The sequence below is a fragment of the Choloepus didactylus genome, chromosome 8 (assembly GCF_015220235.1).
Source record: "Choloepus didactylus isolate mChoDid1 chromosome 8, mChoDid1.pri, whole genome shotgun sequence".
NCBI classification, from domain to species: Eukaryota; Metazoa; Chordata; class Mammalia; order Pilosa; family Megalonychidae; genus Choloepus; species Choloepus didactylus.
Window position 1 is genome coordinate 129,376,178 of NC_051314.1, and position 21,173 is coordinate 129,397,350.

At 45.8% G+C, this 21,173-nt stretch overlaps 2 protein-coding genes across 3 annotated transcripts; both read left to right on the top strand.

Moving 5' to 3' along the window:
* The first annotated feature begins 1,019 nt into the window (after nucleotides 1–1,019).
* Nucleotides 1,020–10,853, top strand: FOXM1 (forkhead box M1). 2 transcript variants are annotated; one of them, XM_037846399.1, is made up of 8 exons: nucleotides 1,020–1,557; nucleotides 2,136–2,287; nucleotides 3,467–3,658; nucleotides 4,592–4,720; nucleotides 5,355–5,399; nucleotides 6,049–6,118; nucleotides 6,313–6,488; nucleotides 8,825–10,853. In XM_037846399.1, exons 1-8 carry the CDS (start codon nucleotides 1,056–1,058, stop codon nucleotides 9,848–9,850), a joined length of 2,292 nt encoding a protein of 763 aa, XP_037702327.1. In that variant the 5' UTR covers nucleotides 1,020–1,055; the 3' UTR covers nucleotides 9,851–10,853. The 2 variants fall into 2 exon arrangements, with proteins under 2 accessions (XP_037702327.1, XP_037702329.1); XM_037846401.1 differs by lacking the exon at nucleotides 5,355–5,399.
* Nucleotides 10,854–11,456: 603 nt separating this feature from the next.
* Nucleotides 11,457–20,866, top strand: TEX52 (testis expressed 52). Its single transcript, XM_037847989.1, has 3 exons — nucleotides 11,457–11,565; nucleotides 14,243–14,793; nucleotides 20,392–20,866. The coding sequence occupies exons 1-3, from the start codon at nucleotides 11,494–11,496 to the stop codon at nucleotides 20,678–20,680; spliced, it is 912 nt and encodes a 303-aa protein (XP_037703917.1). The 5' UTR covers nucleotides 11,457–11,493; the 3' UTR covers nucleotides 20,681–20,866.
* Nucleotides 20,867–21,173: the final 307 nt, after the last annotated feature.

The window sequence follows — 21,173 nt, forward strand, 5'->3', positions numbered from 1 at the left end:
ATTGCATGAGACACTTTTACAAAATCTTATATTTACCAAAAAAAAAAAAAAAGAATTATACAATTTCATATAATGGTACAGTATTCCTTGTAGCTATTAAAATCAACAACCAAAAAGCACTTTTTTTTTTTTTTTAAGATAAAACTACTTTTCTTAGCTTTATAGCACCACCTTAGCATATTGGTGATAGCACATTCTAGGAGTTAGGAGTTATAGTCTTGGTTCTGGAAGAGAAATTACATAATACAGTGACATGCCTTAGAAAGTTAAAATATGGATAAGCACATGAAATCCTAAAATGCTATTATATAAATATTTTGCAAATGGTGAAAGAAAAGTATTCCTTTTTTTTAAATTAGAACACGGATAATGTTATTATAGCCTGTGAAATGAATGTACAATTTGCACAACTTTTATCTGAGGTCTTGTGAATGGGGAGGTGATCTCTCCATTGGTGTGGCAATATTGCAATGTACAATTGCACTATACAATTGCACAATAGGGCATTGATCCTATTAATTACAAAGGAAGGTGACATAAAGATATAAAGGCGCTGTCCTAGAATGGACTATGGATCAGAGTTTTGTCAGGGCACCTATATGGCCTCCTATTCTGGCATCTTCCATTCATGTCCCTACAGTCTCTACAATTGGTCTGTATCATAGTAGGCTATAATAGAGATTTCCTCCTGTTTGTAGCTGTCCCACTTGTTTCTGAAGCCAAGCCTTCTTAAGCTTCCAAGAGGTGGTCTTCAGCTATCTCAGCCTAAAGCCAACTCAATCTCACTGAATTGCTCAGTCCCTTCAAATCGCTTCTGTTTCTTCAATTTTCGCCTTCTTTTGTCAGTGGAGCATCTCTCCTTACTACAGGAAGTGAGTCTTTCCAAAAGGTCAAGGGAGCTTTCACTTTCATACCCCTGGCCACATGAAGAGGAACACTTCTCTCCTAGAGAATCTCCTTCTCAGCCTAAACAATCTCTGACATCCTGCCACTTCTTGCACTTTCTAGGGTTCCTGCTTGTGATTCTCAATGGAGAGTGAAAGCACAGATTCATAATGAAAACCAGCCCCCGTCGGCCACTGATTCTCAAAAGACGGAGGCTTCCCCTTCCTGTTCAAAATGCCCCAGGTAAAACATCAGAGGAGGAACCTAAAAGGCCCCCTGCCCAACAGGAGCCTGATCAAGCACAGGCCTCCAAGGAGGTGGCAGAATCCAACTCTTGCAAGTTTCCAGCGGGGATCAAGATTATTAACCATCCCACTATGCCCAACACCCAAGTGGTGGCCGTCCCCAACAATGCCAACATCCAGAGCATCATCACAGCACTAACTGCCAAAGGAAAAGAGAGTGGCAGCAGCGGGCCCAACAAGTTCATCCTCATCAGCTGTGGAGGTCCTCCCACACACCCGCCTGGGTCCCAGCCTCCAGCCCAAACCAGCAACAATGCCAAGAAGGCAGAAGTGATAACTGAGACCCTGGGACCAAAGCCTGCAGCAAGGGACACGAATCTTCCTAGACCGTCGGCAGCCCTTCCCGGGCAAAGACGGGAGAGCTATGGTATGTGGGCTACAAGGCAGAGGGGTGAGGAGCTCAGCCTTTCCTCTCTGATGACAAGATCTGCAGTCAGTCATGTTGATGTTTAAAACCGACAGGCATCCAGCCTGAACCAAGTCTTGTCTTCATCCTGAAACCTTGGCCTGGAGCCTTTGGGCCCTGCCAAAAGGGCTGCAATTATAATTTAGCATTTCTATTGCTTTCTTCATATTGGAAAAGGATTTGTTTATTATTTCTATTTATTCTTTCCATTGACCCTAGAAGTGGGAATCTATCTCCATCTTAATAAAAGAAAAAACTGAAGCACAAGGAGGAAAAGTGACTTTCCTTGTGCAATACTCAGTAACTGCTTTGTAAGATTGCCTTCACTGATCCCTTAGGCTCAGTGTGGCTCGGATTGAAATGCAATTTGAACTATGCTCCTAGGGCACAGTAACTGAGAGCCACGTTAGCTTCAGCATGCATTCCCCGTCACTAAGGGTAGAAGTCTTAGAGGGGTGATCCCTAACCACCAACTCTGATGGGCCTGCCAGGTGTCTAGTCAGGCAGCTAAGTGGAGTCTTGGATTGTTTCCTCTCTAGCTGCCGGTGAGGCCCTCGGCTGCCCTCTCGACAACAGCTTGACCAATATCCAGTGGCTTGGAAAGATGAGTTCGGATGGACTGGGCTCCTGCAGCATCAAACAAGAAATGGAGGAAAAGGAGAATCGGCCACTGGAGCAGACTCAGGTTAAGGTGAACTGCTGTAGGCCACTCACTCAGTAGGGAAGTCAAAGCCAGTGCGGGGAATTTCTAAGAAGGGGAAATGGATCCAGTGTTCTGTTGGAGCAGAAGGTCCAGGTTCTGGTATCAGCCCTCCACTTAGTGCCATTCCATATAACTATTAAGCTGCTTTTCTCCCTGGGACTTCTTTTCCCCATCTTTGAAAATTCCTTGAGGCAAAAGATCTCTCACTCACTCTGTATTCCCATCAGGACTGGGTAACTAGACCCTTAGTAGGTATTCAGAAAACCATGAAGAGGTCTTAGTTTGGGAAGCAACTTGCACTTTAAAGAAGTACCTCAACAGTGAGAAAGGAATGCAACATCTCTAACAAAATAGTTTTATTGGAAGATCTACCAATGGCACATAAAGTGAATTAGATGTGAGTTTGATGTGTTTCCCATCAAACAAAATTTATTTGACCCAATTTTGTGGTCTGAGATTGTTTTTCACAGTTCATACATCTAGATTCTGTTATATATACTCTTTAATCATTCACTGTTTAAAAGTGAAAGTTTACATATATGTATACATATGTAAAAATTAATTGAGATGTACACTTGAGATTTGTGCACTGTATAAAGTTATGTCTCAATTTTTAAAAAGCAAATCATCAGGTCTTTGCCTAAGACTTAACCAAATACGTGCTTTGTTCCAGACTCTTGGGACCATTTCTCTCCCACAAACGTTGAAACGAGGTGGCTTTACTCATGTCATATCAGGAGTAGAAATGGGTCTTAAGACCTAGGTCTCTTGACTCCCAGGTCTGAAAAATGGATTTTTTTATTTTTTGGTATAAAATCAATGCTTTGAGAATCATAGTGTATATCCAAACTCTCCTGAGAGGTTTCAATTAGAAGAGACTGGACCTTAGCTTGTTACTGAGCATTATCTTCAGCAAGATAGATGATGACAGAGAGGTGGTTCAAGCATTGGCCAGAAACTGGAGTAGGTCATCTCCAAGATCCCTCCCCATCCTAAAATGTTAATTCTATGGAATAGCGGTCTCAGAGGAGTTTGTTTCTAGCACAATTCTATGGGATAGAAGATTTCTCTGGGGGAAGTTTGGGAGGGGTTGGTGGGGTGGAGTTCCTGTGAAATCTTCCACATCATTCCCTTTTCTCCTTCTCTTTGGCTGCTCCTAACCCTCAGGTTGAAGAGCCCCCAGGAGCACCAGCATCTTGGCAGGATTCTGCGTCTGAGCGGCCACCCTACTCTTACATGGCCATGATACAGTTTGCCATTAATAGCACGGAGAGGAAGCGCATGACCTTGAAAGACATCTATACTTGGATCGAGGACCACTTTCCCTATTTTAAGCACGTTGCCAAGCCAGGCTGGAAGGTAATATGCCCCATGACAATCGGAGTGAGGTCACTCTGGCCCTACAGTTTGTTGTGTAGCACTTTGTGCCTGGTGCTTTGGGGAAGCAGGTTAATGCAAAGGTTACTACAACTATCAGCAAAATGCATCCTTCAAATTGTGACTCAATCCTACTGAATCCAGGCAAAATCATCAACAAGAGCTCTTCAGCCACTTCATCTGTCACTACCTAAGATTTATGGAGACTCTTCAGTGTAGCACCGAGCTCACTTCTGTGCTACATTAAACAGTAGTCCTTGGTATTAGCAGCTGGAGTGGCTAATAGCTGTCAGGACAAGATCTTAATGGGAAGAAAACAAGGCTGTCTCTGAGCTTTGCGACCAAAGATTCATCCCTTACAATGTCACATATCATTTCTACTGGGCAGGAATTTCCTCTTCATTTTCTTCACTGAGATGCCTGGGAGTCATTGTAGCTCACACAGTTGGTCAATGTCAGAGCTGCAAATGAGGTTTTATTACTGGTCCTCAGTTCCAAGCAAGAGTTTTTGTTTTTTTTTTCTCACATTACAATTCTTGGCTTCACACTCTTACCTCTGCTTAATTTTCTGGTTTCTTAATATTTCTTATCCACCAATCTTGCTATTAATTGTTGCTTCACAGTCTCAGTACTTTTTCCTCACCCCTGACAGCTATTCAGGTCTTTTATCACCAACCTAAGGAAGGGCACCAGTTTTTACCTCTGTAGAGATGGGTGGGTTTATGGCTGAGATGACGGCTCTGCAGTGTGGAGTGGTAGGGAGGGAGTTTCCAATGGGTGAGGTTACAAAGACACTTGACACAGCCTGTGCTGGGTATGGTGGGAGAGTCTAGAGCTGATTTACCCCATCAGCTTCAAAGGTGATAGTTCTGAAGCTAAGGTAACTGATAACTGGTTGCCTTTATCTTCTTTCAGAATTCCATTCGCCACAACCTTTCTCTCCATGACATGTTTGTTCGGGAGACGTCTGCCAATGGCAAGGTCTCCTTTTGGACCATTCATCCCAGTGCCAATCGCTACTTGACGTTGGACCAGGTGTTTAAGGTAAGTGTCCTGGTTTCTTCTAAGTAGGGCTGTGTTGGAGGTCCTAATATCCATCTCAAAAGGAAACAAGTTCTGTAATGTTTTTATTTGACCAAAGAAGAGTTAGAAGCCAGCCAGCCAATCAGTGACTTGTGTAGAGCTAACAATTACCAAATGATACACTGTGTGGTAGACTAGGGCATGGAGAGAACTGTTCAATCCAAAATACAGGACTTCCCAGGGCAGTGTTTCCCTAACTTCCCTGTGAGTAAGAAGAGTCTGGGATACTTGTTAAAATATGGCTTACCAGGCTGATCCCTCAGAGTTCCTGAATCAGTGGACATGGGCTGGGCCCAGGAATTTGTATTTTTAACAAGCATCTCAGGTGATTCCTACAGAGAAAGTCTGGGAAAAACTTCTCTACATAAAAACAAATAAAAAATAAAAAAATAATCCTTAAGGCTAGAGCCACCGGACAAATTTTAGAAAGAAGTATTGCTTTAGGATGTCAGAATGCCCATAAGGCTGGGGGGACAGTGGTCCAGGGCATCCTCTGGAATGTCAGGAGTGTGTGTTCTTCCCAGCGTGGTCAGATGGACCACATTGGTGTTAAATTCCATCTCGTTTCTCTCCCGCAATGCTTGGCTGCCAACAGCCCCTGGACCCAGGTTCTCCACAATCGCCTGAGCACTTGGAATCAGTAAGATTCTTTCCCTCTGGCTCGGGGCTTGGCCTCATTTTCCTTTTGCTGCTCAGCATGGCTTTAGTGGACAGGGACAAGATGTTAAGCAGGGGATGGGAGCCTGCAGCCACATGACCGCCAGCCCAAAGCATGGAGCCCCCTGAGGCTTCTGGGAGTGAGGAAAATGAGGATGCTGGGCACATTTGTGACCACCACCTCATCTCCCCAGAAGTAGGGCTTATGCCCACTTCTCCTTCCCATCCCATAGGTATCATCAGGGTGTGTTGAGCAGAGCACAGTGTGGCAGGGGAACACGTCCAGGCTTGGTGCAAACAGCAGTGACAAGTGCATGGCCCATGTCTTGCAGGCTGCGGTTTTTTCTCTCACTTTCCTACCTGGCTTCTCTTTACTCCTCGTGACTACCTGCTTTAGCACCCCCTGGGAGTGGTGCGGATGTGTGGCTGAGGTGGTAGGACTGTCCAGTCATCGCACACCTGTATACTGCCCACCTGTTCCCACTAACCAAGGCTTGGGAGACAGTGCTCAATTCTATCCATCTCCTCAGATCGGCTCAGTACACGGTACCAGAGCAGCTGGTGGGGGTCTCCTGCCTTCCCCCTGACCTTGTTAACCCAGGTTTCTTTCTCTCCTTATCTGCCACAAGCAGCAGCAGAAACGACCCACTCCTGAGCTCCGCCGGAACGTGACCATCAAAACTGAACTCCCACTGGGCGCACGTTAGTATGGGAGAGCGGGCCTCAGGCCTAGTCCTTGTTCTGGGGGCATATCTTTAGGGAATCGGACTCCTGGGTTCGTTTCCCAGCTCAAAGAGATCCAAGCCCTGAGAAGGAGAGCAAAGCTCCCCTTCCTGGGATTGAGAAGGGGTGCCCACCAGGTGCCCCTGCTCCTCAGCTGTCCTGTTTCCTCCTAGGCCGGAAGATGAAGCCACTGCTACCACGGGTCAGCTCATACCTGGTGCCCATCCAGTTCCCGGTGAACCAGTCACTGGTGCTGCAGCCCTCGGTGAAGGTGCCATTACCCCTGGCGGCTTCACTCATGAGCTCAGAGCTTGCCCGCCATAGCAAGCGAGTCCGCATTGCCCCCAAGGTGAGCGGCTTCTGTTTTTCTCTGAGGAGAGACTCCAAACAATTAACACATGGACCTACAGCTTGCAGAGCACGCTGCCAAGTGTTCCTTGAGAAGCTTATAAATCTAGCTGGGTAGACAAGGCATAAATACTTCGGGAAATTTAATGGCATTGTAAGAGCTCCAAAGGAATTTGGATTACTATCAGAAGGCCCATAAATACCTGATGAGTCTATAAAGAAGTCAGAGAAGGGTGACTATGATGAATGGGTTAGGACAGTAAAGGAAGAGTTCCCAAGGGTCATAAGTCTTAAAAAGAAGTGGATTTGGATAAGCAAATGGGTATGGAGAGAGCATTCTAATGGGCAGTGCCACAGAGGCAGGAAATCCCAGTGTGTACCTAGTAGGAGTAGAGTGAATGGGTCAGTTGAGCAAGATAATTATGACATTTGGGGCTGGGGGCTTCTTTGTTGGGGGTGGGGTGGGGTTGCTGTCCTGTGTGTTGTAGCATGTTCAGCAGCATCCCTTGTCTCTCCCCACTAGATGCCAGTGGCATCCCCCCCACCCAGGTGTGACAATTAAAATGTCTCCAGACATTGCCAAATGTCCCTGGGGGAGATATCCCAGTGGTCTAGCTTGAGGGAAAAGTGAGGAGGGTAAGTTAAGACCATGTTGTGATGGGCCATCAAATCTGAATTTTACCCTCTTGAGAAGGTTTGGTGAGCAGGAGCCAACATGCAATCAAAGTAGACAACGGGGCTGTCCCCCACTAGCCCCCTGCACCGAGATGAAAAGAGCATGGGCTCTGGAGTTTGGAGAGATTTGGGTTTGATTTTATATATTTTTTCTTAATTTAAAAAATATTTCTAAAATGTATTGTTCATAAAATTATACATACTATAGCAACTTTATATAAATGCCTTGATGGGATTGTAGCATGTATGCTGTTTTTATTTTAATGCAGTCTTTTTTTTTTTCTTTTCTACTTTTTTGGCTCCATTCCATCTCCCCTCCCCCCACCTTCACCCACCTCACTCCTGCCCCCCAAGATAACCCATGTTGATGATTTAGTATGCTTTCTTCCATATTTTACCCAAGTTCTTAGTAGAATATACCTACATACATAGCTATTTATATTTATACACACACCACACAGACCATTAAAAATGGGATCATATTATATGCACTTTTTGGCATCTCTTTTTTTCTAACTCAACAGTAGCTCCTGGAAATTCTTCCATGTTCTCTGCCATAGCTCTGCTTCATTGTTGTTGTTTTCTTAACAGTCTCATAATATTGATTGGTGTGGTTATACCACAAATTTTTTAACTATTCCACTTTTATGGGTACATTTTTTAATGGGCACATTTCTTTTTTTTTTTTTTTTTTTGCTCTAAGAACAGCAACACAATAAATATCTTTGCAAGTATATCTTTCTTACTAGTGCTTTTATTTCTATGGGATAGAATCCCAGACATAAGGCTGATGAGTAAAAAGACATTTTAAATTGTACCAAATATTGCTAGATTGCTTTCCAAAAAGGCTATGATAATTCACATTTCCACCAGCAGTAAATGAGAAGACCTATATCTTTGCTAGCAATTGGTATTATCAGTCTTTTTAATATTTGCCAGTCGGGTGGGTATAGATGCTATCTCCTTGTTTACTAGTATCTTTCTTTGCTTATCAGTAGGTTTGAGCAACTTCTTGTATATTTGGCTAATTGGAATTTGTCCTCTGTGGATTGCTTATCTCTGGACATTGTCCATTTTTCTATAGGGTTTTATAATTAATTTGTGAGAGCTCTTTGTTTATAATAGATATTAACCTTCTGTCTTTTGTGCTGAAGATAATTTTCTACTTCTATTGTTTGCTTCTTAACTTTGTTTATGGTATCTCTTGCCACAGTAAAATTTTAATTTTATATAGTCAAATATGTCTCTCTTCTCTTTTACAGCTTCTGGGGTTCCAGTCTTGGTTAAGAAGGTCACCCCCACCCTCAGATTGTACATGTAGTCTCCTAGATTCTCTTGCAGGATTTGTATGGTTTTCATTTTTACATTTAAGTCTCTGTATTCTGTTTAAGATAGGCATCCAGTTTTATTTTCTCTCAGATGGATACCAATTATGCCAGCACCATCTGAAATGCTCTTTTACCCCCAGAATTGAACTACCATCTTCATCATATATTGAATTCTCATATTTAATAGTTATTAAAAATCTTGAAAGTCTAAAAAGATGATTAGTACCAGTACGTAAGTTATTATAGTCATAGTTGTCTTTCCTGCCTGGTGGCGGTGGGTTGAATCCTGGGGGCTCAGGGGCCCCCTTTCACCTTCTAACTGCTTCCCTTGTAGGTGCTGTTAGCCGAGGAGGGGATAGCCCCTCTTCCCACTGCAGGGCCAGTGAAAGAGGAGAAGACCCTGCTCCAAAAAGGGCTAACTCCTTTGCTTCCGGTCCAGTCCATCAAGGAGGAGGAGATTCAGCCTGGGGAGGAGCCGCCACCCTTGGCGCGACCCATCAAAGTGGAGAGCCCACCCTTGGAAGAGTGGCCCTCCCCGTCCCCATCTGTCAAAGACGAGTCATCTCACTCCTGGGAGGATTCGTCCCACTCGCCCACTCCAAAGCCCAAGAAGTCCTACAGCAGACTCAAGTCCCCAACGCGGTGTGTCTCTGAAATGCTCGTGATTCAACGAAGGGAGAGGAGGGAGATGAGCCGGTCCCGGAGGAAACAGCATCTGCAGACTCCCTGTCTGGATGAGCCTGAGCTGCTCTACTCAGAGGGTCCCAGCACTTCCCGGCGAGCCACGGAGCTCCCTTTCCTGGCAGATTCCTCCGAGCCTGCCTGCCAGCTTGGCTACTCCCAGGAGGAAGGAGGACCTTTTAAGACCCCTATCAAGGAGACACTGCCCATCTCCTCCACCCCGAGCAAATCCGTCCTCCCCATAACCCCTGAACCCTGGAGGCTCACACCTCCAACCAAAGTGGGGAGCCTAGATTTCAGCCCAGTACGAACCCCGCAGGGGGCCTTTGGCCCCCTGCCTGACTCCCTAGGGCTGATGGAGCTCAGCACTACCCCTCTGAAAAGTATACCTCTCTTTGACTCACCCCGAGAGTTCCTCAATTCAGAGCCCTTTGACCTCACCTCTGACCCCTTCAGCAGCTGCCCCCCCTCAGATATGGAAGTCCCCAAGTCAGGCTCCCCCGAGCCACAGGCCCCTGGCCCTTCAGCCAATCGCTCTCTGACAGAAGGCCTGGTTCTGGACACAATGAATGATAGCCTCAGCAAGATCTTGCTGGACATCAGCTTCCCCGGCCTAGAGGAAGACCCATTGGGCCCTGATAGCATCAACTGGTCCCAGTTCATTCCTGAGCTACGGTAGTAAGCTGGCCTCGCCCTCGCCGCTCAAGCTGTCCACTATTCTGCTCACTTGTGTGCTGGGCAGGCCAAGGCCCGTGGACCCCAAGCCCTCTGTGAGAACAGCTCTTCTGAGTGCGTCCTCTCCCAGTTATGCCAAGGCAGCAGTCACAGCTTAGCTTCCACTGGCACCTCTGCATGCAGCAAGGTCCTGGTAACTGGTCTCTGTGCCACCTTAGGCTCCCCAAGAGAATCTGTTTCCTCTACTCTCCCTACCAGGAGAAGAAGGGTGGGAACAGCAAAAACAAGGATGAAAGGAGATTAAGAACTCCCCAAACTATTTCCATTCTGTGCCCAGGCATCTCTCACCTTCCCTGCTCCTTGCAGGGTGGCCCTTGTAAATAGTGTATATTCTCAAAATTGTCCCCTAATTATAAATGTAAACTTATTTCTTTAGATCATTATCTAGGGACTGCCAGAAGGTGGGTAGGGTGGCAAGGAGTTTCTGTTTGCATTTGTCCTTGCTTCTAGTTCCTAAAGAAGGGAAGGACCTGCAGTGCACGGTTTCTTCCAGGCCCCAGGTATTTAGCTCAAGAGTCTTCACTGTAGGCAACTAGACAAGGAGATCTGCTTGCCAGTATGCCTCTTATTGTCCCTCCCTCCCACCTCCCCATGTCTCCAAGTCATCTTTCCTGCAGGAAGAAATCCTGGTAAAGGGTCTCTTTTGTACTGGGTCAAGAGTTGACTTTGGGGTGGGGGGATAGATACATCTGAAGCAAAGAATGAGGGGTGCCCAGATGTGCCCCCATTTGATGTGACTCTGACAGTGTCCCTAATCATGCCAGGGAGATGAGCACTAATGAGAACTCGGCCAGAGGCCTGAGAGGGCTGACAGGGCCCCTGACCTGCCTGGCTTCCTTAGCGTGCACCTCAGCTTTGCAAAGAGCCACCCTCAGCCCCAGCTGATCACATGCATGTGAGCCAGCTCGAGAACACTACTGTAACCCACTAAATAAAACCAGGGTGAAAATGCTGGTCTCTGTGGTGTCTTGGTGTCTGGTTCCTAAGGCATAAGGAGGGCTTGGAAAAGATAGGAGATGATGGTAACAGGAAGAGGCAGAGGTGACCTGAAGAGGTGCCCAAGGGACTGAACACATCCTCAAAACACAGACATGGGCAGTTTTCCCCAGGCTGGTCCTGCGAAGCCAGCCCAAAACCCCCTCACACTCAGCCTTGTTCTTTGGAACCTCTGTACCTGCTGGTTAGCTTAGGCCTCTTGGGGCTCCCCAATAAGGAGAAGGCCCTGGGAACGTGGGGGAAGGACATCCCTGTACCCCCACACAGGGCCTAGAAGCCAGCCCAACCTGCTTTTCTCAGTCCCCACCACCACCACCACCCCCTTCCTAGGCAAGTCCCACCCCCTCCCCAGAAGCAGCTCCTGCCACCGTCTTTCTGTCTTTGGCAGTACAAGAATCCTATCCCCTGTCTGTCTCACCTGGAAGGCAGCTGGGGCCCCAAGGACTGAAGGGCCCTCCCAGACAGGGAAGGGCCTCCTCTCTGCGTCACTGCTCAGGAAGGATCACCATAGCAACTCCAGCAGCAAACAATGGAGCCAGAAAGGGCTTTCCCCAAAAGCAGCCCCTCCTGGCTGGGAGGCACAGAAGAAGAATGGCCAGTTACCCACGAAGATCTCCCAGAGGGCAGAGTTATCCATCCAAAGTCAGAGAACCTTTCCTGCAGGTAGGGGCAGGGCCCCATCTCGGCAGCCTCCCTCTTTTGCTCCGCCAGGCTAGGGGCTGTCCCTGCAGCTGATCCCCTGACCTTCAAACTCTCTGTCCCTCCGCCTGCAGACTCTCTGCTGTGCTGTCTGTTCCTCCTAGTCCCGTGCTGCTATGCTGCACGACACGGAGCTCAGAGCAGAGGAGAGGAGGGGCCCAGGGAAATGATGCATGGGACTGGGCCCAAGAAACAGGTGAACTTTTGGAGCCAGAAAAGCTCTTGGGGTGGAGAGGAGGGAGGGGTTTTTTTAAAGAGACAGTTTTGAGTCCCAGCCTTGGTGCCAGGCACTGTGCCAAGCCCCCGTCACACAGCCCAGCATCACGAGCACCTTGGGTGAACTACCCTCCTGAGTCTTGCTTTTTGCATCTTTAAAATGGGAATGATAACAATACTTGCTCATAGGGTTTTGAGGATTAAATGAGAGGTGGATAAGCGTTTAGCAGGGTGCCAATATGTACTTGCTACTGTTTGCTTCACTGTGGGGAGGAAGGGCAACAAAGAGAAGCAACTAACATTCTAGGTGCTTTGTATGCTTGCTCGTGGTTTTTTTCTTTCTTTTTTCCCCCAATTCAGTTTTATTGAGATATATTCATGTACCCTACAGACATCCACAGTGTACAGTCAGTTGTTCACAGTGCCATCATATAGTTGTGGATTCATCACCAAAATCAAATTTTGAACATTTTCATTATCCAAAAAAAAAAAAATAAATAAAAATACTAGTAAGGAAGAACACCCAAAACATCCCATCCCTCCCATCCCCTCCTCTTATTCATTTAATTTTTGTCCCCATTTTTCTACTCATCTGTCCATACACTGGATAAATGGAGTGTGAACCATGAGGTTTTCACAATCACACAGTCACACAGTGTAAGCTACATAGTTATACAATCATCTTCAAGAAACAAGGCTACTTCTCACAAACATCGAGGACTAACAATTTAATAGGATGAGCTTTCGATCGTGGGGCTTGCAAGGAGAGGCTAGACCTGCTTATAATTGTGCCTAAGAGTCTCCCCTAGAGAACCTCTTTGTTGCTCAGATGTGGCCCCTCTCTCTCTCTAAGCCCACATGGCAGGTGAACTCACCAGCCTCCCCACTACGTGGGACATAACTCCCAGGGGTATAAATCTCCCTGACAACGTGGGATGACTCCCAGGGATGAGCCTGGACCTGGCATCGTGGGATTGAGAAAATCTTATTGACCAAAAGGGGGAAGCAAAATGATACAAAATAAAGTTTCAGTGGCTGAGAGATTTCAAATGGAGTTGAGAGGTCACTCTAGAGGACATTCTTATGTACTATATAGATATCCCTTTTTAGCTTTTAGTGTATTGGGATAGCTAGAAGGAAATACCTGAAACTGACCAACTCCAACCCGGTAGCCTTGATTCTTGAAGACTATTGCATAACTATGTAGCTTACATGGTGTGACTGTGTGATTTTGAAAACCTTGTGGCTCACACTCCCTTTATTCAGTGTATGGACAGATGGGTAGAAAAATGGGGACAAAAACTAAATGAAAAGTAGGGTGGGATGGGGGGTAGAATGCTTTGGGTGTTCTTTTTTACTTTTATTTTTATTCTTATTTTTCTTTTTGAAGGAAAATGTTCAAAAATTGATTGGGGTGATGAATGCACAACTATATGATGATGGTACTGTGAACAGTTGATTGTACACTGTGGATCATTGTAGGGTATGTGAATATATCTCAATAAAACTGAAGAAAAAAGAATCAAGGCTACTGAGTTGCAGTTCAACAGTTTTAGGTATTTCCTTCTAGCTATTCCAATACACTAAAAACCAAAAAGTTTATTATCAGTTTATTATATAAGCATACCCTCCAGAATGACCTCTTGACTCCATTTGAAATCTCTCAGCCACTGAAACTTTATTTTGTTTCATTTCACTTCCCTGTTTTGGTCCAGAAGGCTTTCTCAATCCCACGATGCTGGGTCCAGGCTCATCCCCACAAGTCATGCCCCATGTTGCCAGGGAGATTTACACCCCTGGGAGTCATGTCCCATGAAATGGGGAGGGCTGTGAGTTTACCTGCTGAGTTGGCTTAGAGAGAGAGAGGCTACATCTGACTTGCTCGTGTTTTAATGAGAAGGGTGGGAAAGCACCAGTGGCAGAGAAATGAGAGGTAAGAAGAGTATGGGACAGAAAAGCACCCAGGCCCTGTGTTCTGGAGAAGCTGTGCTTCTACACCCAGCTGGAGAGGGGAAGGCATTTTCCCTTGTCATTCCCTCAGGGCCTCCAATTAGGAGCCCCAGTTCCAGGGAAGAAAAGTGGGGAGCCCCAGATTGCAGAGGATGGGAGAAAGTTAAAGGTGAAGGGTGGGAAAATGTCAGGAAGGTGGGAAATCAAAACCCAGACATGGAAAGAGATAAATGAAAAGAGAACAAAACATAAGAAATCATGAGTATAACACAGAGCACTCATATCTTCTGATGGGCAGGACAGTGGAGGGAAATGGTGAGAATCCTGGGGTTGAAGGAGGCTGGCAGCTTGTGTTGAGAAGCTTGCCGGCAGCTCTCTGGCCAGAAAGGAGAGGCAGGACCCCCATGCTCACCCCTCACTACCCCCTGCCAACCCCACTCCAGCCATCTCCAGGCTCCCTCCTGTCTCTCCCCAGAAGGTCCATGCAAGTGAGTCAGGACCAACCAGCCACACCTGGGCCCAGCGCGAATTCCTCTTCCCCAATGAGTCCTGGGAGCTGCCCGGCTTCACGCGGCAAGCCTACCACCATCTGGCCCTGAAGCTGCCACCCTGCACAGAAACCAAGTCCAGGGTGCGCCACCGGCTAATCCACCCTTGGAAGGATGCTGCCCAGCACACGCGGGGCTTTCACACGTGGCTCGACGTGGGTCGTCTGCCCGCCACCTTCCCCTCGCGGCCCGACAGGCCCTACGACAGCAACGTCTGGCGCTGGCTGACCAACGCCAGGGCCCACCACCAGCCCCCGGCAGAGCCCCCCATCCCCCCTCCCTCCTGGATGGGTAAGAACAGCTTCCTGACCTTCATCTGCTGCACCCCCATCTTCTTGGATGGGAGTAGGAAGGAGCAGGTGATCCGCAGGGCGGTGAAGGAGCTGGAGGAGGTGGAGAAGCTCAAGCTGAGGAGCGAAGCAAGAGCGCCGCCCCTGGACGCCAGTGGCAACATCCTGCCGCCAGGGAACTTCAAGATGTAAGATGAGCTGAGCCCCTTGCTGGGGAGCTCACCCGGCCCGGCCCACGTTCAGGTGACCCCTCCCGCTCTCTGACGTCTAACTTGGGGCTCTCCCCTTCCCTCCTCCGGTCACCTGAAAACCAAACTCTCTTTCCTGAGCGTAGCCGGAGAGACGGCGGAGGCGAAGGAAGGACAGCAAGTTGATCAATTGAAATTTGGGGGGTTGGGTTGGGGGGAGGGCAACTCCACATGTAACACCTGCTAGACACTGAGGTTACAGAGCCATGTGGTGCAGTCCCCTGCCCTGAAGGAGCTCACGAAAGGCAGGAGAAAAAACGGATACCTGCACCAAGCCCCAGGCGCTGAGGCCTCCAGGAACACCTGCTGGGTGCTAGAAGGAAGACAGTCGTTTAGGGGAATTGTCAAAAGCTGGATCGCTTTGGCAAACTCCTTAGTTTCCCCGGTCTCGATTCCATCATTGATAAAATGGGGATGGTAATACGGACCTCACTGGGTAAGGATAAAATGTGTTAGTCAATATGTAAAAATATTGAGCAAAACTATATGTTACTATGTTCAGAAGAGGAAGAGACTTCTGTGTTCCCCCTGGAAGGCTTCTTGACGAAATCAAGAATAAGCCTGGAAGGGTAGGGCCCCTTGGGAGAGGCGGAAAGGAGGGTCGGTGCCAGGTTTGGTTAGAGCTGAATCAGGAATGTGAAAGAAGGTGTTAGAGACCTCAAGACCGTCCCTCTCCCTGCTCTTTGTGGGGACTCAGACATTTCCCTAACTGCATCCAGTCGAGGCTCTGAGTATAAGCAGCGGGAAGCAGGGAGGCAATAAGGATAGAACGACTCAAATTCCAATCCCAAGGGCATTAGCAGGAGGACAGAAGGATTGAAGGGGAGAGCAGTGTGGAGATTTTTAATCATAAAAAAAATTACACCAACAGTTGGTGGTTTTAAAGGTCAGTTAGTCTAATGATAATTGCTAACACTTAGAACTTCCACGTGCCAGCAACCATTCTAGGCTCTAAGCCGTTTCGCTCTATTTAAACCTCATACGACCCTCTGGGTAGAAACTTGTCATCAACCCCATTTCACAGATGGGGCATCTAAGACACAGAGAGGTCAAGTGTCCTGTCCAAGGTCACACAGCTGGTAAGTGGCAGAGCTGGAACGTGAACCCAGACAGCTCAGCTCTGTTGCCTCGTTGTTAACCTCTGTGCTCTATTTCCCTTCTTGTCTGTTTGGGGAATCAGACAAGTTTGCAGCTATTTCTAATGTCATGCAATGTTCTATAAAGACAGTTTAAGAAAAATACAACTCTCCACAAAAAGAACTTAGCACTCAATAAATGGCAGAAAGAGTATGGCCTCTGGAGCCAGACCTTGCCATATGACCTTAAGTTTCTTAAGTTCTTTGAGCCTCACTTTTCTCAAGTATGCATTGGAGAGTAGAGTACCTGGCACCTGCAGAGTGGTTACAAGATTCAATGGTACAGTGCCTGACATGGAGGGGTTCAATAAATCCTATCAGTATTAGTGTGGCACCTCCATGAGAGGGGGGCAGGTTTACTGCTGTCAGCCCAGACCCTGAAGCTGCGAATGAAGGACCAGATTTTGCTCTTTGTAGAGGAGGTAGTATTTGAGCTGGACTTTAAGGGATCTGTACAAGTTCACCAGGTGGGAACAAGAAAGAGGCTGAAAGGAAAGACCCATTCAGTCTGGTTATTCCTTTTGAGCATCTATAAGGGGTTAAAACAGTCTGGATCTATCAGCGGACTCAGAGGATTTAATATGTATAAGCCTGGTCTAAGCTTCAGGATGCTTAGATTCTCAATCTGAGCAGTATACTAGAACTGCCCAGGGCTCTATTTTTTTTTTTTTCTTTCTTTTTAAGAGAATTTATTGGTTTCCAGAACAATCATGCATAAAATACAGGAATCCCCTATACCACCTTGTTATCAATACCTTGCATTGGTATGGAATATTTGTTACAATTGAAGATAGTACATTTTCACAATTATATTAACTATAGCAAATGGTTTACTTTAGGGTTCATAATTTGTGTAGTGTAGTTCCATGATTTTTTTAAAATTTTATTCTGATACCATATATACAATCTAATATTTTCCCTTTTAATAACATTCAGATATATATTTCAGTGCTGTCAGTTATGTTCACAATATTGTGCCACCATCACCACCATCCATTTACCAAAACATTTCCAACATTCCAACTAGGAATCCTGTATGTTTTAAGCCTTATCCTCACATTCCACTTCCCCATCCCATCCCCTGGCAAATTTTATTCTGGATTCTGACCCTGTGAGTCTGCTTATTCTAATTATTTCAAATCAATGAGATAACATAATGTTTGTCCTTTTGTGACTGGCTTATTTCACTCAACATGATGTCTGCAAGATTTATTCATGCTGTTTCATGTATAAGGACTTCATTCCATTTTATGACAAATAATATTCCATTGTATGTATATATCACATTTTATTTATCCACTCATTGGTCAACTGACACTTAGGTTGCTTCCATCTTTTGGCAATTGTGAATAATGCTGTTATGAATATTGGTATGCAAATATCTGTGTGAGGGCCTGCTTTCAATTTCCTGGGGGATATGCCTGGTAGTAGGATTGCTGGAATATATGGTAGTTCTATATTTAGCTTTCTGAGGAACAACCAAACTGGATTCCACAGTGGCTGAACCGTTATACATTGCTACCAGCAGTGAATGAGAGTTCCTATTTCTCCACAATCTCCCCAACCCTTGCTATTTTCCAGTTTTTAACAACAGCCATTCTAATGGATTTGAAATGTTATCTCATTGTGGTTTTCATTTGCATTTCCCTGATAGCTAATGATGTATGTTCAGCATATTTACATGTGCTTTCTAGCCATTAGTATATCTACTTTGGAGAGATATCTATTCAAGTCCTTCACCAATCTTTAAATTGTATTGTTTTTTGATTGTTAAGTTGAAGGATTTCTTAATATATTCTGTAAATTATACCTTTATTGGATATTTGGTTTCCAAATATTTTCTCTCACTGTTTAGGTTGTCATTTTACTTTCATGATAAAATCCTTTGATGAAAATTGTTTTTAATTCTGATGAGGATGCATTTATCTATTTTTTCTTTTGTTGCTTGTATATTGATTGTAAGGCCTTAGAAATCATTGCCTAACTCAAGGTCCTGAGGTTACTTCCCTTTATTTTTTTCCAGGAGTTTGATAGTTCTGCTTCATATATTTAGGTCTATGTCCATTTTGAGTTGGTTTTTGTCTAAGGTATGAGGTAGAAGTCCTCCTCCTTTGTTATGCAGATGTAGATCCAGTTTCCCCAGCACTAAATGTAGAAATGACTACTCTTTCCCTATTGAGTTTTTCCCCCTTTTCAAGAATGATTTGACCACAAATGTGAAGGTTGATTTCTGAGCTCTCAATGTGATTCCACTGATATATATGTCTGCTCTTGTCCTAGTACCATTCTATTTAGATTACTGTGGCTTTTTAATAACTGTTAACAACAGGATGTGTGATTACTCTGACTTCATTATTTTTTTTCAAGATGGTTTTAACATTTAGGAACAACTTACCCTTCCATATAAATTTGATGATTGGCTTTTCCATTTATGCAAAGAAGATTTTTGGAATTTTGCATGGGGTTTCATTGAATCTATAAGTTGCTTTGAGTAGGACTGATATCTTTTTTTTTTATTATTAAATTCAGTTTTACTGAAATACATCCACACACCATACAATCATCCATGGTATACAATCCACTGTCCACAGTATGATAACATAGTTATGCGTTCATCACCACAATCTATCTCTGAACATTTTCCTTACATCAGAAAGAACCAGAACAAGAATAAAAAATAAAAGTGAAAAAAGAACACCCAAATCATCCCCCATCCCACCCCATTTGTCCTTTAGTTTTTATCCCCATTTTTCTACTCATCCATACACTAGATAAAGGGGGTATGATCCACAAGGTCTTCACAATCACACTGTCACCCCTTGTAATCTACATTAGTATATAATTGTCTTCAGGAGTCCAAACTGCTGGGTTGGAGTTTGGTAGTTTCAGGTATTTACTTCTAGCTATTCCAATACATTAAAACCTAAGAGGTGTTATCTATATGGTGCATAAGAATGTCCACCAGAGTGACCTCTCGACTCCATTTGAAATCTCTCAGCCACTGAAACTATTTCGTCTCATTTTGCATCCCCCTTTTGGTCAAGAAGATACTCTCAGTCCCACAATGCCAGGTCCACATTCATCCCCGGGAGTCATATTCTGCATTGCCAGGGAGATTTACACCCCTGGGAGTCGGGTCCCACGTAGTGGGGAGGGCAGCGAGTTCACCTGTCGAGATGGCTCAGTTAGAGAGAGAGAGGGCCACATCTGAGCAACAAAGAGGTACTCAGGGGGAGACTCTTAGGCACCATTACATGCAAGTTTAGACTCTCCTTTGTGGTAATGAGCTTCATAAGGGCAAGTCCCATGCTCGAGGGCTCAGCACATCAAACCGCCAGTCCCAATGTTTGTGACAACATCAACACCAGTCCAGTTGAGGATGTCCAACACATCCTCACCTTTCTCCAGATCCTCGGGGCTGGGGAGGGGGAGGTTGTAAATATATTTCTTATTATCTGCCCAAATTACTCTGGGATGTGTCACTATTTCACTCCAGCCTATACTAACCTACTGTATCTCACTTCCTATTCAAAGTTCCATGCAATTGTGGTGTTTGAACAAATTGACTGTAGAGTTGTACCGTTTAGAAAATTTAGATCCTGTACCAAATAGATATCTATTCCCAGGGCTCTTTTTTTTTAATGCTGATATTTGGGCCCCACCCAGGAGATTTAAATTTAATTAGTCTAGGGCACAGCCCGGTCATTGGTGTTTTTTGAAAGCTCTTTGGGGTGATTCTAATGTGCAACCAGGACCAGGGATGAGAAACACTGACTGAAACCATGATAGCTAACATGGGAATATTTGTTGAATCAGGTGCAAAGCATGTTGAACTATAGGAAATTTGCACTATTCAACCATGTTTGTTTGTTTGTTTTTAAAGTCCATTTCCTACTGCCCAAACTAATCCTAAAGACCTACAGAGAAGAGGAAGTCATCAGAGAAGGTGTAGAATCACAGCAGGTGGGAGCTGGAAGAGCCCTTGAGTAGCATCATGTTTTACCCATGAGAAGAAGGAACACTTGAGCTGATGCAGGGTTCTTGTCACTGGTGCTACTTTAGTGGCAAAGGTGGGACTTGAAGATAGTTGGAATCTGGATAAATTGAGGATATAAAGAAGATGGAACGTTTACCATCTAAATGACATTATTTTATTAGCCTAATGCCCAAACACACACACACACACACACACACACACACACACACACACACAGAGCAGGCCATCCCCTTGATAAGGTGTAAATCAATATCCAATTAGGAAGAGAGTCAGAAGTGATCCAGGGAGCCTGGTATTTGACTAGCCCGGGAAGGCAGGGTCACCCTTTCCCTTCTAATCTCTTCTTACCATACCTGCATCTCTCCTTTGACTTCTCTGTTCTCTGCCACCCTTTTCGCTCAACAGGTACCAGCATATATCAGCTGGTGGGAGGTTTGAACCCCACGGCCTCCAGCTCATGCCCAACCCACTTCCCAATGATGTTGCCAAGAGCTGGCCCTGTCCAAACCCTCTGCCACACTACCAAGAGACGGCACTAAAGCTGGCTTTGCTGCCCAGTGTGCCCCTGAGCCAGGACCTCGTGAGGGATTACCAGACCCTGATCGAGGGACGAACATCCTTGCCCCTCCACTATCTCTCCAAGGCACGACCTGGAAAATCCTCAACGAGAAAGAGAAGACCTGGACACAGCTAGAGGACCCTCCAATAGGTAGGGACAGTGGTGGGCACACAGACCCCCAGGCTCTGGAGTTCTTAACCAAATGCCTCTTCTGCAAGAAGCCCTTTGAGTGGCTGAAGGATTCTGGCTTCTGCAGAACACAGCCTTTCCAGCATTCCACCATTCTCCCAGCCTCAAGCCCCCTCTGTATCCCAGGCTCCCGGAGACGCTAGTGAAACTCTACATTGTGTCTTCCCGGTGGGACTCTCTCGTAAGGGTGGGAGGATTGCATGGGGAGAGGAGCAGCGAGAGGGCTCCAGACTTGGGGATAGAACAAGGAGTGGGGAGGAAGAAGGTGTGTGTGTGTGTGTGTGTTGGGATGGCGGAAGAGGCACTGTAAGAAATTTGGACATTACCATCACTTCCATTTCCCATTTGAATCAACACCGGGATTGGACAGGGTGCAGGAAGCCTCTTAGGCAACAATAACCTCAATCCCACTGCTTCTCTAGAGAGCCCGGCCTGTGGA

Bases quoted from the DNA above. Each gene is read 5' to 3' on its own strand.
- FOXM1 (XM_037846399.1), top strand. From the start codon at position 1,056: ATGAAAACCAGCCCCCGTCGGCCACTGATTCTCAAAAGACGGAGGCTT. The intron at 2,288-3,466 runs GTGAACTGCTGT...CCTAACCCTCAG, and splicing joins TGGAGCAGACTCAGGTTAAG to GTTGAAGAGCCCCCAGGAGC. The intron at 4,721-5,354 runs GTAAGTGTCCTG...GGCTGCCAACAG, and splicing joins CGTTGGACCAGGTGTTTAAG to CCCCTGGACCCAGGTTCTCC.
- TEX52 (XM_037847989.1), top strand. From the start codon at position 11,494: ATGGCCAGTTACCCACGAAGATCTCCCAGAGGGCAGAGTTATCCATCC. The intron at 11,566-14,242 runs GTAGGGGCAGGG...GTCTCTCCCCAG, and splicing joins TCAGAGAACCTTTCCTGCAG to AAGGTCCATGCAAGTGAGTC. The intron at 14,794-20,391 runs GTAAGATGAGCT...TTCGCTCAACAG, and splicing joins CCGCCAGGGAACTTCAAGAT to GTACCAGCATATATCAGCTG.